The sequence below is a fragment of the Rosa chinensis genome, chromosome 6 (genome assembly GCF_002994745.2).
Source record: "Rosa chinensis cultivar Old Blush chromosome 6, RchiOBHm-V2, whole genome shotgun sequence".
Classification (NCBI taxonomy): Eukaryota; Viridiplantae; Streptophyta; class Magnoliopsida; order Rosales; family Rosaceae; genus Rosa; species Rosa chinensis.
In genome coordinates this window covers 1,254,395-1,269,255 of record NC_037093.1, presented here as the reverse complement: position 1 = coordinate 1,269,255, position 14,861 = coordinate 1,254,395, and the positions used below count along the sequence as shown (strand labels likewise).

The window sequence follows — 14,861 nt, the reverse complement described above, 5'->3', positions numbered from 1 at the left end:
TAGGCCAACATCTTTGTAATTAAAATTGACATTTTTATCTTATGTCCACGCACATCCATCGATGGAATATTTACAGACGTGATGTGAAAAAATAAGCACGTTTCGCAGTCGTCATGCCATCGGTCAACCAAGAAAACATACAAGTGACGACGGTTGACCAATTCGATCGGATTCTAAAATATGGTGAAATTGGCTAAATTTTTTACCACACTCATAATTTATTGTAATAATGTCATCCAACGGTCCATTTTCTTTGAATTGATAGGGGTTACTCTTTGGAGTGTATGATATATAGATATAGGTTTATAAGAGTAACTAAATTTGACCTAATTGATCGAATTCGAAACGAGAATCAAATTAGCTGAATTTTTTACAATCACCATAAAACATTACAATCTCTCAATCAAGCGGTTGATTTCTCTAAATTCATTTTCCACTTCATGGTTGCTTTAGAATGAACCTCAACAATTTAAATGCAATATACAAGTCATACGACTTTAGGAGGCAAATTGATATATGCCAACATCTTTGCAATTAAAATTGAAATTTTTATCTTACGTCCACGCACATCCATCGATGGAATATTTATAGACATGATGTGAAAAAATAAGCACGCTTTGCGGTCGTCATACCATCGGTCAACCAAGAAAATATACAAGTGACGACGGTTAACCAATTCGATCGGATTCGAAAATATGGTGAAATTGGCTAATTTTTTTACCACACTTATAATTTCTTATAATAATCTCATCCAACGGTCGGTTTTCCCATTTTATTTAAGTTGATAGAGGTTTCTCTTTGGAGTGTATGATATATAAATATAAGTTTATAAAAAATATTATCTTTAAAGATTTATTTATAAATAAAGCCCGCAAGGCTTAGCCCGGCCCAGCTCGAAAAAGCCCGCATTAAATAGATGGGCTTGGATCCTTCAATTTACAATAAAGTCCGGCCCGGCCCATTGATGAGGCCTATTTCTAGTGAATGCGAGGGGTATGTTGCTCTGCTTCAAGCTTCTGTTCGTGTTCTTCTTTATTGTTTGGAGACTTTGGATGCTGTTGTGGTAGCCAGTGAAGGCTTCTTTTCATGGGAAGTAGAAGAAGGAGTCAAATGTGCATGTTCTCTCAGAAGGATTTATGAAGAGGTTGGTGCTCACTGATAGTATCATTCTAATTTAGATTACAGTTTTGTTCAATTAAGTTTTGACTTTAATGTGACTCAATACCAAAAGGAGAAAATAACTTCATCACCTGGTTTTATCATATCTGTTTTGCAGCTAAGACATCAAAAAGAGGTCTTTGGTCCACACTGTTACCACTTTTTAGCTTATTACATACGGTTTTTATTCAGGATATGGCCCCCGCAAAACAGGCATCAAAAGGTAATTTTTGCTACCTTGAAATATATTTGTTGTTTCCCAGTGAACAACAAATATATTTCTTTTATTAATTTATTCATAGTAAATGAGAAAGATAGAAACCTAATGTGAGCGGTTGACATGTGTTGGAGCCTCCTTCCAACAACAAAATAAATGCGTGGGCCCCATCTGACTTGGATCGCATTGTCTGAAGACCGGAGTCCTCACGATCTAGATCTTATTTTTCTCTCACCACTTTGCTCCTACTTATTTGATGTCGATCTGATCCAACTTCAAATCTCAGTAAACCCAGGTTAAGCTCCGTTTTTAGTTTGCTATGCTTGTATGTGTTGCTAAGTTTCTGTTATCTGTTATCTGTATGTGTTTCTGGTAGAGTCAGTTTACCAAAAACAAGAAAGAAGGAAGGAAAAACTAAAGAAACTGCATTTTCATTTCATAACAGAGTTCCAAAGATAACAGAGTTACAAAAGTATGTTATGTTCTGAACACTGTGGACAGCTATTCATCTAGAACAAAACGGGTCTAGAAACTTGGGCAAAACCCGATACATATTAATGGGCTAAGGAAGAGAAAGCCTGGAATGAACAGTGAATGATCTTATCAGTTTCTATATTTCTGTTATCTGTAAACCCAGGTTAAGCTCCAACTGATCTTTTATTTGTATGGGTTGCTATGTTTCTGTTGTCTTTTTCTCTGGTTACTATTTATACAGCTCTGATTAGGGATCATGCATTTATATCCACAATTTCTTATGAAATTTTGAAACATACATGCATAACTCGGGCACTCATTACTTTTAATCATAACTTTTGGTTATGTGGTGATGTGTTAGGGTATATTATATGCATTTGCAGCTTCTGCTAGAGTTTTGTGTCTCTGTGTATTTAGATACCTGAAAAAGATAAAGCAGAGGAATAAACAACCACTGAAACCAAAACAGCTAATGTTTGCTGCTTCCCTCGTTAATTATACAACTCTTTAGAATTAATATTTATTATAGTGAAACATTCATGCATAACTCGGGCACTCATTAATATTTATTATAGGAAATTATTCATCTTTGTTACGTTTTATGCAGTAGGGAAGAGAAACCTGAAAAACGACTGCTTGTTTTCCATGATAGTTACTTCCGAGCCTTGAAATTGTGTTGAAAGCTTCTCCGGCTACTGGTATATATAGTCCTTGGACACGTACTCTTCCACAAGTACAAAAGTAGGTTTCATCGGAAATGAGCACTCAAAGAACCTCTGCATCTTCCCCCCCTTCAACTCCTCAGTGGAAATATGATGTCTTTCTGAGCTTTAGAGGTGATGACACTCGCAAGGCTTTTACAGACCACTTATACACTGCATTGGAACATCAAGGAATCATAACTTTCAGGGATGATCCTGAACTTCAAAAAGGGGAAGCTATTTCTCCAGCACTTTTTGCTGCAATTGAAGAATCAAGATTTGCTCTCATTGTTCTCTCTCAAAATTATGCATCGTCAACATGGTGCTTGAGTGAACTTGTGAGAATTCTTGAATGTATGAAAGCAAGAGAAGCTGTGCTGCCAATTTTCTATGATGTTGATCCCTCTGATGTACGAAAGCAAACAGGGAGTTTTAGACAAGCCTTCGCTAATCATGAAGAAAGATTTAGGGGTGACGAAGAGAAAGTGCGAAGGTGGAGAGATGCTTTAATTGAAGTGGCAAGTTTCTCTGGGTGGAATTCAAAGGATTGGTATACATATACTCTTTTCTTTTTGTCTCTTTCCATTTCTTTAATTTACAAATAATTAATTTTTCTGTTCTTCATTATGTTATTCACAAATAATATAGGCAGATAACCAATTGAACTTATGAGGCTTTTTAAATGTCATTACAAGAATTATTAAGTCAATGCAGAGACATTTTCATAAACTAAATTAATCTTCATGTCAATAACCTGATAAGTTTAGTCTATTCTGTGTTGTAGGTATGAATCAAAGATCATTACAGATATTGTTGAAGTTATATGTAAAAGATTGCAACCTACATCATACAGTTATGCAGAAAATCTAGTTGGAATTCACTCAAGATTGCATCCAGTTAATTTGCTTTTAAGTGTAGGGGTGGATGATGTCCGCTTCATTGGTATATGGGGAATGGGCGGGATTGGTAAGACTACTATGGTAAGAGCGGTGTACGAGAGAATCTCTTGTGAATTTCAATTCAGTTTCCTAATTACTGATGTCAGAAACTCCGTTGAAAAAAGTGGTTTACTTAATCTGCAAAAGCAACTTCTCTCTGGGATTGGGGTAAAAGAGGCTGACATATCAGACCTTCATGTAGGAGCCACCAGATTAAAGAGGTTATTACGTCACAAAAAAGTTCTTCTCATTCTTGATGATGTGAACCATTCAAGTCATTTAGAATATTTGGCAGGAAACCCAGAGTGGTTTGGTTCAGGGAGTAGAGTTCTTATCACAACTAGAGATGAGCATTTGTTGATTGAACGTGAAGTGGAGAATAGATTGAAGGTCGAAGAATTAAATGATGATGATTCTCTTCAGCTTTTTAGCTGGAAAGCTTTCAAAAGAGGTTATCCTGAAGAAGATTTTCTTGATTTGTCTAAATCTGTTATAAGTGATGCCAAAGGTCTTCCTTTAGCTCTTAAAGTACTGGGTTCTCTTTTGTATAAAAGTGATCCAAGTGAATGGGACAGTGCATTGAGAAAACTAGGAAGAGTTTGTAACTCGGAAATCTTTGACATACTTAAAATAAGTTACGACAGTCTAGATTCTGAAGAGAAGAAAATATTCCTAGACATTGCATGTTTCTTTAATTGGCAGGACAAAGATCGAGTAACAGAAGTACTAAATAGGTGCGATTTTTCTGCAATTTTTGGAATAAAAGTTCTTATCAAAAGATCTTTGTTGACTGTTTCGCATGGAAAACTAAGGATGCACGATTTGCTTCAAGAAATGGGACGGGAAATTGTCCACCGTGAATCTCCTAACGAGCCGGGCAGGTGCAGTAGGTTGTGGCTTCTTGAAGACGTCAAACATGTCTTGACCAAGAATACTGTAAGAAATTTAGTACATGAATAATTTGAACTGTTATTTGCTTGTAAATTGTATGACAAAGCAATCTACTAAGTCTGCTTTTTATGTTATGATAAATTTTGGTTGATAGGGAACTGAAGCAGTAGAAGGCATATTTGTGGACTCAACAGCGTCAGGAGTAGGAGTGGATGTGAATCCAAAATCATTTTCAATGATGAACAAATTGAGATACCTGAAAATTAAGAATGGGAACCTGCCCAAGGGACTTGATTATCTTCCAGATAGTTTACGGATTCTTGATTGGACGAGGTATCCGTCAAATTCTCTGCCATCACATTTCAACCCTCAGAAGCTGCTTGAACTTAACTTGTGTCATAGTTGTATTAAACATGTTCGGATAGGAACAGAGGTATACTATCATTGCTATATCATTCTTTTATTACTCTTAATAATTGTTGAATATATCATGGAAGCTAATTTTTTCTATGGTTTTTACTTGACATGCAGCCTTTATGGAAGTTGAAAACCATTAATCTGAGTCACTCTCTGAATCTTGTCAACACCCCAAACTTTAAAGGTATGCCATATCTCGAGTTTCTGTTTCTTGAAGGTTGTGTAAGATTGTATGAGGTTGACCCGACAATTGAAGTGCTTGAAAGACTTACTGTGCTGAACTTGAAAGATTGCAAGAATCTTGTGCGACTTCCAAGCAGTGTAGGTGGCTTAAAATCTCTCAAAGATCTCAATCTTTCTGGTTGCTCAAAGCTTGACAAGTTGCCGGATGAGTTGGGTCATGTTGCCTGTTTGGAGAAGCTTGATGTGAGTGGAAGTGGCATAAGAGAACTGCCCTCCTCTATTGGTCTTTTGAAAAACCTCAAAGAATTTTCTCTTGCTGGGTGTAAAGCACGGTCACCTAAATCATGGAATATGATCCCCTTTCAGTTATTGCGAAAAAGAAGTCACATTCTGGCAGGATTGTCGTTGCCTTGTCTGTCGGGTTTGCATTCATTAACTCAATTGAATCTAAGTGACTGCAATCTTTCTGAATTGCCCAGTGATTTTGGATGCTTGTCTTCATTAAGATCATTAAATCTCAGCAGAAATCAATTCAGTAGACTACCCGAGAGCATCGGCCAACTCTCTAGACTTTACTGTCTTCACTTGGCAATGTGCCACAAACTTCGGAGATTACCAGAGCTTCCATCTAATGTATGGGTAAACGCTGACAACTGCATTTCATTAGATACGTTGGCCAATCAAATTCAATGCAATTCGATGCGAGGAGGATGTTTTGTTAACTGTTTCATACTGGTGGAGTATCAAAGCTGTGAGAGTATAGCACTTTCATTTCTAACACGATGCCTTAAGAGTCGAGCATTTTCTGACCATAAAGAATTTGGCTTTGTTGTTCCTGGAAATGAAATTCCAGAGTGGTACAATCACCAAAATGTGGGGTCTTCGATAACCGTAGAGCTACATCCAGGTTGGTTTCGTAACAAATGGATGGGATTCGCCTGGTGTGTCGTTTTTAGACTCCTCAAACCGCTCCCGCCTTTAGTTGAGTGGTACATTGATTGCGAACTGAGTGCCAATGAAAAATCCTCGCCTCAGGGTAGATTAGCGTTTGGGGGAAAGTGGAGTCAACTTGTGTTGGATCACATTTGGTTCTTCTGTAAGGCGCGTGATATGTTCTCTCAACATGAGTGGCAAGATATCTACTATCAGCTTGTATTCTCATTTAATTCCGACTTGGACTTGGAGGAAGGAATGGAAATTGTGCAAGTGAAGAAGTGTGGGGTCCGTGTGGTATATGAGGAAGATGTAGAGGAGCTTTCGGAAACATTATTTAAGCAGAGCAATATTGGCATTAATACCAAGCAATGCCTTCAACACAATGACGATGATGAAGCATCTAGTAGTGCAAGTCAGGCTCTTCCAAAAAGAATTGAGCAACTCCCCCTTGACAGCGCAGGACCCAGTGGAACCCCTTAATTCATGACCAGAAACATGGTTAATGCATTTTTTTTTTTTAAACATAGGAAAAACCTGACTATAAATTCATGGTTTATGCCTATTGGTGGCTCGATGAAATAGTAAAATTTAGTTAGTTTAAAATTTTGAATGTCTCTTTTATTTTATTGCTATATATCCTGAAAAGAAAATTGACACGGAATTGGTAATTATGATAAATGAAAAAGTCATTCATCTTGCTTTACAGAAAAGGAAGGGGGCCGATCAAATTTTTGAGTACATTGTACATTTATCGCTGTCTTCCTATCCTTGAATTTGGCCTATTTTTGTGCTGTACATGTTAAATTTTAAGTAGAACATTTAAAATGCCGTCTCTTATGTGTTTCAATAAAGTTAATAATTATTCCGGTAGTCCAATTATTTCAGTTTCATGAACCAGAATTCGTAGTACTGTTAATCCCATTCAAATTCAAAAATATATATGTTGTCATAACTCATAAGCAAGTATAAATGTGTGCTTCCCAATGATTCTAATTAGTTTGCTTTAGCTTGGATAAGTTTTACCAGATTTTCTTGCCTCTATATTCTTATGTAAGTTTGTAAACTATGGCCAAATGGTTGTTGATTATTGAATAACAATCAACTTCTATAATATTACTTGGGGAAATTACTGGTCACTCCCTGTACTTTTAGGGCGTCGACAGTTCAGTCCATGCTATCACAATTTCAACAAGTTACTCCTCAGACATTCAAATTTCACACAATGTGGTCCAAAATAACTATTTTGCCCCTCACTGTTGAGAGAAAATCTGCACACTGTGAGCGTAAATGTCACCCAACATAATTTCACTCGTATTCATTTAGTGAATAGAGTTTTAATTATTTCGGGTTCGACCCATTCAAGACAGAATGTGTCTCTTAATTACAATCCCTTGTTACAGGGAAACACCCTTTGATTCCATTGATGAAGAAACCAATTGTGGATGTGTGTCTATTTGTTTATTTTTGCGGCTGCACCCGGATATTTGAATGGGTTGCCTACGTACCCTTGGAGAGGGATCAAGCCACTCGTAGTTCAAGATTTCCAATGGGTGAATGACCCATTGGAGGGTATTGCTTTTTGGAATAGGAATAGTGTTTGGACGAATTTGGTGTGAGTGAACCAGGGATTCGATTTGTTTTGGATTTGTTTGGGGAGGCTATGACGTTTCCTGGTGTTTGGCGGAATTTGACTGATGCGGTCAGGGATTCGGATTGGATGAACCAGGGAGTCAGGGATTTTATTTAGAAAGGCTGTGACGTTTCCTGGTGTTTGGCGGAATTTGACTGATGCGGTCAGGGATTCGGATTAGATGAACCAGAGAGTCAGGGATTTTATTTAGAAAGGCTGTGACGTTTCCTGGTGTTTGGCAGAATTTGACTGATGCGGTCATGGATTCGGATTGGACGAACCAGGGAGTCAGGGATTTTATTTAGAAATTGCGGTTGCATCTAGGGGGTCGCTAGATTGCCTACATACCCTCGGGAGGGATCAAACCGTTGTAGTTCTTGGGTTTGTATTTCTGGGGTTGGAAGAATTTGACTAGAGTCAATGATTCAATTTAGGACTGGCTGAATTTTGACTGGTGGAGTCAAGGATTCTGTTTGGACTTGTGGTTGCATCTAGTGGGTGTTGCTAGATTGCCTACGTACCCATTGTGGGGGATCAAACCGACCGTAGTTCATGAGTTTGTATTTCTGGTTTTGCACCGACTTTAGTGTTCGACGGATGTATATATATATATTACTTTGAATCCGTCAAATGTATTCCTTTTGGACACCCAATTTGTTAGAGTGTCCTTTGACTTGATCTGGGGACCTGATGTACCGAGCTTTGCAGTGGGCCCAAGATTTGAAAATGGGCTTTATGCTGCCTCTGCTCTTGTCGACGAATGAATTAATCGGGCTCGAGCTTCAAAGTAAGTGGGCTCAAGTAAATAAGTGATTTGGCCACCCACTTTCCTTTCCAAGCCTTCAGCTTTAATATGCGTTAGGCCCAATTGTAAAGCCCACTCCATCCATGAGACTAAACTGATAACTCTATCCTCACATCAGAAAAAGTGGGATCCTTCGTCATTGCCTCGAGCTAGCAGAGATCGTGTTGGAGATGGAAGCCAATTCTTACAATTCGTCTTGGAGAGGGAAACTTGAAGCTTGGCTCTGCATAAATAGCGGGTTGCATGCCTGTGATGCTATAGTCACGAACTGGGTAAGGCCTCTATCTTTCTTCTCAATGGATTTCGATCCATCACAACACTGACTAAACTCCCAAATTTGATTCTCTGCCGCTGCAGGTTCAATTCCCCATTACGGCACTCGATCGATTAGTTGGTGAACAAGAACGAAAAGTTGCTGCAACTTTTCTACTGGTACGACTCTTCTGCGAATGCCACGATCCATCAAATATTCTTTTAAAACCACCGCTTCAAACTTGGAATCAAGTATTATGTTTGCCACCGATTTAATTGCATAATTCGTCCCTTTTCAAAGGCCCTGGAAATTGGCTCCCATCATTTCGTCGTTTAGAATAAAGGTACAGTATGATTTCATTCTTTGGACCATGACTTAATTACAAAAGATTCTGGAGGCTTTTGTCTTTTGCATGTAAAGCACACCATAACTTCATAATCAAATATATATATGCTTAAAAGCTTACGTATATTCAATTATAATTTTGAGGACTCAGACTTGCAGTATGTTATGAAGAGCCTATATTTGAAGCCCTTTGTCATTGTCTGCAGGTTCTGGACATTCCTCCATAATTAAAGTTCCAGAAAGGTGAGGCTGTAAATGTTTTGCCTTTATCCACCGCTTCCATTAAACTTGCTGCACTTTGAGTTTGTAATTGCCACCACGTCAATCCCATAGAAACCATATAATTAAACTTGCCATCCATAGCTTCGCCTCTGACCATGTATAGGAACAATTGAAGTTTGACTTCATTTGATCACACCACCGAATCGAAATGACTACTCCCAGTTTTGTTTTAATTGTCAATACCGCTCACCACCGCTTTAACAAAGCGTTCATGAATTTAGCTTGTCCCAACTGGTATTTCTTGTTAATTAAATCAACATGACTTTGCTTTTTCAATTAACCACTGAAAGCCTTGTATATATGGCTTTGCGTTCTGACCTCCTTCTGTTATTTCTTTCTGTTTGCAAGATGCAGGGAAGAAATATTAAGGGTGAGGCCCTGTGCTACTTTGTTTCACATTTTGGTTGTGGTAGTTTAGGCTATGTATTTCTTTTTGGAGGTGGTGGTGGATGAAAAGCAGAAGTAGGGGAGCTCTCTTATGCGATCGGTATTGCCAAATTTAAGGGAGGTGAATATGGCGTCTTGTGGTGGAAGGAGAAAAACAAGGCAGGAAGCGTTTTTATGTATTTCTGAGTTTGAAGGCAGTGGATGTATTGCATAGGTTGTGATATCAGAACCCGGCCGTTCATGAACTACCATATGTTCCAATATTTAAAACCCCAGCAGCCGTGTTGCATTAAGACGTCGGCCGTTCATGAACGACCATGTTAGTCTTAATTCAAGAGAAGATTGCTCGGCCGTTCTTGAACGACCATGGTTGTCTCAAAAGGGTATTGGTTGTTCATGAACAGCCCCCTTTGGTTGAAATAAACCGGTTAATTCTCTGCCAAAGAAGACAAGAACAACATGATGCAGCGTATACCTGAACGTCTCCTTTTCGAGCTGCTTTGATTTTGCCCTCTGTTTCGGCAGAGCCTTGGCCTCTTTCTTGCTGATTTTTCTTCTCCTTCTCTCCGTGTTTCTCTTCACCGTTGCCACCTTTATATAAGGGTGGTTGGATAAGTGTATGTTGGATAGCTGATAACCATTTTGAATAACAAGTCTATCCTTATCACTCCTCATGTATATTTGAATTGGTCAACAACTTGACCGAGACTTGAATCAAGGCTAACAGAACATTATCTCCTCTAACTTGACGTTATTTGAACTTGTTAAAGATAATAGTCTCCTTGCTTTGCCGTTTTGAGTTTGGTCAAAGTTGTAACAAACTTATCCCATGTGTGAAATTGAATGTATTTCTTTTTTTTTTTCACAGCAGCTTGTAGGAATATCAATGTTGTAATGGGCTCCCAATTTTTGAATTTTGAAAGACCATCACCATATAATTTCTGGACTTGTGATTTTTTTCGGTTTCAACACTCACTTCCTCTTCTCTCTCTCTCTCTCTCTCTCTCTCTCTCTCTCTCATAATTCTCTCTCTCTCATATTCCAGCGACTGGGTCTGATCGGAACTGCATCCTCTGACGATCTCCAGCCGGCGCACCGACACCAATACCTCCACCTCGTCGTCGCCGTCAGATCTTCAGTCTCCGTTCGTCAAATCGTTAAGTTTGGAGAGAGAATTGACGGCGAGAAGCAGCGACTGCTCTGATGGTTGTGTGGTGTTTTCCGGCGACCGATTAAGCTGCATGTGGTATGAAACTCACTCCTCTGGTCATAATCTTCAAGTCTGTGTAATTATTTTTCGAATTGGATTAAGTGTTGATGGTTTACATTTTTGGGTAGCTACAGTTTCACCATGTTCTTCGACGCCGGCGGCCTCTCTGGTCTTTCTGGGCTCCGTCTCTTGCTCATCTGCACTTATAGATCAACAATCGAGAAGTTTGTTGAGTTGCTGTTGTAAAAATCATGAGTTCATCACCATCCCCGTCTCGGCAGTGAGTTCTTGGAACTGAGTTTGGGTCAATTGAAGTTGATTTTCGATTTAAAAAGGTATAATCCCAACCTTGAATCAAAGTTTTGTACTTGGTGATAATTAGATGTTAATCTCTGAAAGTTGAGGAGGAGTGACTTGTTGAAATTAGGATAACAGGGACTGAATTGTCGACGCCCTAAAAGTACAGGGAGTGACCAGTAATTTCCCCTTAATGGGGGCCATCAACTTCTATAATATTAATGGTGTCCATAAGTGTATTGATCAATTGTATTGTTTTTATCATAGATGGGGTCTGAATTTTTTCGGACCGGACAAAATGGTATCTGGACTTTCAAAGTGATCAAATAGGTACCTGAACTTCCAAAACCACATCAATAAGGTGCTTCTGTCTATATTCCGTTATCCTTCCGTTAAGTATAAGGGCAAATAAGACATTTGACTCAAATTGACCACTAAAATGACTGTCATAACCCCAATACTATTCATGTGAAACTTTCCATCATATTTTACCTCCAATTATTGTTTCCCGATAAATAATAACGGCAATCATTCCAGCATCATGTTTTCTTGAATAATTTTTATTGTTCTTCAAAAATTATTGCAATTCATTTTTATAAAATAAAATTAAGGAACCAAAAAAAGTGATTATACAACAAAGTATCTATTAATCTTTATTATAATACTGATTTTATATATAAGAATTTGGTATGTCTATTTGTGTTAAGATAATCACTTTTTTGAGTTACCGTAATTTTCATAGTTTTATTATTTTATTGTCAGTTAACATGCAAGCTTTTTTTTTTTTTTTTTTTTTTTGATAAACGAAACTTTCATTGAAATTAGCAATGAATATCGCTTAAGATGGCATCCCGTATAAACTCGGGAGCATACAAGAACCAAGTATGAGACAGCTCAGAGTGAAGAGCCGTCTGAGCAAGAATATGAGCTACATTATTCGCTCGACGATTAACATGAGCTAGGGAAAAGAAAGGATAATTATGAAACAGCCCACGAACCTCCTCCACAATATGGCCAACAACGGAAGCATCTTCCTCCTCAGCATGAATAACTTGCACGAGTTGAAGGCAATCTGTCTCAAAGTGAACCTTCTCATGGTGCAAAGATATCGCAAACTGAACTGCAGCTTGCAGAGCAAAAAGCTCAACCTGGAAAGCAGAACTAGCAGTGCGCACCACCCTCGTCAAACCTGCTTTAAAGTCCCCAATGTGGTTCCTAATTACACAACCAATGCCACCTTTCATCTGATGGGAATGATAACTACCATCAACATTACACTTGAACACATGTTCTGTAGGTAAGGACCACCTTTGAACCAACTTCACTTCTGGACTGGAAGAAGCATGTACCAATTTATATTCATTAAACCAACTCATGGTAGCAATAGCTATATCTGCTGGCAGTCGTGGCTTATCCTCCCATAGGGCAGCGTTCCTGTTATTCCAAAGCGCCCACAAGAACACCATAAATGTCTCAAACTGCTGTAAAGAGACCCGATTGACACATTCCAACATCCATTCCCTAAAAAGAAAGATAGGTGTGACCGGACAAGTGATCTGCAAGGAGACCGCCCCCAACAGTTCCCTAGCAACTTGACAATCTGCCAAGACATGCTCAACTGACTCCAGAGGACAAGCACAAAGTAAACAGGAGGTTTCACCTTCATAGCCTTTTGCTAACAAGCGTTCCCGGGTAGGGAGGATATTTTGACATGCTCGCCATACACCCACAGCCACCTTCTTTGGAACTTTAGCCTTCCATATTGTCTTCCACAAAACTTGGAATCCATCAGCAGGAGGAGGAAAGCTGATTCGATTAGACGCAATATCGCGAGCCACATAATAAGCTGAATTGGTGGTAAACAACCCTCTTTTATGTGGATGCCAAGCAAGTTTATCACAAGGTAGGTGCCTACTCAATGGGATGGATTTAATAAGCAGCGCCTCTGGGGGTGAAAACAACTCGTCAATCAAAGGTTCATTCCAGGTAGCTGAAGGGTGATCAATCAACTCCGAGACAAAAACAGGGCCATGTAGAGGGGGCTGTGACCAAGGTGTAAGCGCATACCGCTCTGCCGGTAGCCAACGATGCTCCCAAATGCGAATATTCGCTCCATTACCAACCATCCACCTCGTACCAACTGTCAACACGGACCTGGCCTCAAGAATACTACGCCAGGGAAAGGAAGGCTGTTGACCCAATTCCGCCTCCCAGAAAGAGCCTTCTGGAAAGTATAGTGCCTTGTATATTTGAGCAATAAGAGATGTCGGGTTTTTTAACAGTCTCCATCCTTGCTTGGCAAGCATTGCCAGGTTAAACAAATGCAAGTCTTTAAACCCCATGCCACCTTCAATTTTGGGAGTACATAATTTCTCCCAAGACTGCCAGTGTATCCTCTTCTGTGAATCGGTATCTCCCCACCAAAATTGGGCACATAATTGATGGAGATCATGACACATGCTCTGGGGGAGCAAATAACAGTTCATGACATACAGGGGTACTGCTTGTGCCACTGCCTTAATCAGGATTTCTTTTCCTGCTCCACTCAACAACTTCGTCCGCCAACTCATGACTTTCTTTGACAACTTTTCTTTCAGATACTCAAAAGCTTCTGTTTTCGATCTTCCCACATGTGTTGGAAGCCCCAGATACCGTTCATGTTTATCCACTCTCATCACCCCCAATATACTAGCTAATTGTTCCTGCTCCTGCATCCTGACATTCTTTGAAAAAGCAACACTGCTTTTACTGGTTGTTAGGGTTATTATGCTTCATTTTTTCAGAATATTTTATTGTATAATCATTTTTTTCCCTTAAATTTACTTTCTAAAAATTAATTACAATTATGGACTAATTTTTTAAGAACAATAAAAATTATTCTTTTTTGAGTAATGTTGCTGGGGCGAGATAATATATTCATCACAAGGCAGAATAGGCAGTTACATACCCTTCCGCTGTCATTTAAAGACAGACAAAAAGTTAGTGGTAGTACCCACAAGTGGTACGTACATATAGTCTTACTCATTGTACAATCAAATACGTAGAGATAGCGGATATCCTCCTTCGGTACTACTCCAGAGACGCTAAAGAAAAATTAGGTGCACATTTGTGCTTAGGTTCCTAAAACAAGGAGTTTATTGTAAAACACAAGCTAAAACATAGTAAAGGTCTAGGGCAACAACCCTAGCCCAAAATAGCAGGCCCAAGAGCATCCAAAGGAATAGTCCAACGTTAGAGCCCATCAAGCTGGTCTGGCCCTAGCCCATCAACCTCGACGACATGTCGTATGCCACAAACCAGTGCTCCATACGACATGGCGTATGCCATAATCCCAACAACGCTGCTCGACATGCTCCGCCATGACCCATGCCGCGCCGATCTACTCCTCCGCGCTCCCACACGCTTAGGCCCAAACTGTCGTGCCTCACGCTACCACAGCTCATGCCAGAAACACGCCACCACAGTTCACGCCGTCCTGAAACACGTCGTTCAAAATACTGCTGGTCTTGATGAACATACCCACGCCACCGGTTGAGATGCGGCTAGAAAAAACCAAAGTCGAGCTGTCCGAAACTATCCGAAGCTCACCACCCATCGACGATCCTCGGACCAAATCGAATCGAAGACCCGTTCAACAGCAAACCCCAAGACGACGGCGAGGCCGGAGGCCAGCACAGGTCGAGGCGGCGCCAGACTAGATCAGATATTGAAGCGGAAAAAAACTGGACTTTGGGGTG

General features: G+C 39.5%; 1 protein-coding gene and 1 long non-coding RNA gene across 2 annotated transcripts in view; both read left to right on the top strand.

Annotated features, from left to right (window-relative positions):
- Window positions 1–1,718: 1,718 nt before the first annotated feature.
- LOC112170218 (disease resistance protein RPV1) overlaps window positions 1,719–14,861 on the top strand; it is a 94,169-nt gene continuing 81,026 nt past the window's right edge. The window contains exons 1-6 of the mRNA XM_024307428.2: window positions 1,719–2,012; window positions 2,457–3,100; window positions 3,335–4,424; window positions 4,534–4,812; window positions 4,911–5,262; window positions 9,812–9,814. Of these exons, the coding sequence (XP_024163196.2) occupies window positions 2,607–3,100; window positions 3,335–4,424; window positions 4,534–4,812; window positions 4,911–5,262; window positions 9,812–9,814 (2,218 nt within the window). The 5' untranslated portion in view covers window positions 1,719–2,012; window positions 2,457–2,606. The remainder of the gene's footprint in view (window positions 2,013–2,456; window positions 3,101–3,334; window positions 4,425–4,533; window positions 4,813–4,910; window positions 5,263–9,811; window positions 9,815–14,861) is intronic.
- On the top strand, window positions 8,478–9,572 carry LOC112170224. The gene is made up of 3 exons (XR_002925038.2): window positions 8,478–8,622; window positions 8,708–8,946; window positions 9,155–9,572. It is a non-coding gene; the product is annotated as an uncharacterized LOC112170224 (long non-coding RNA).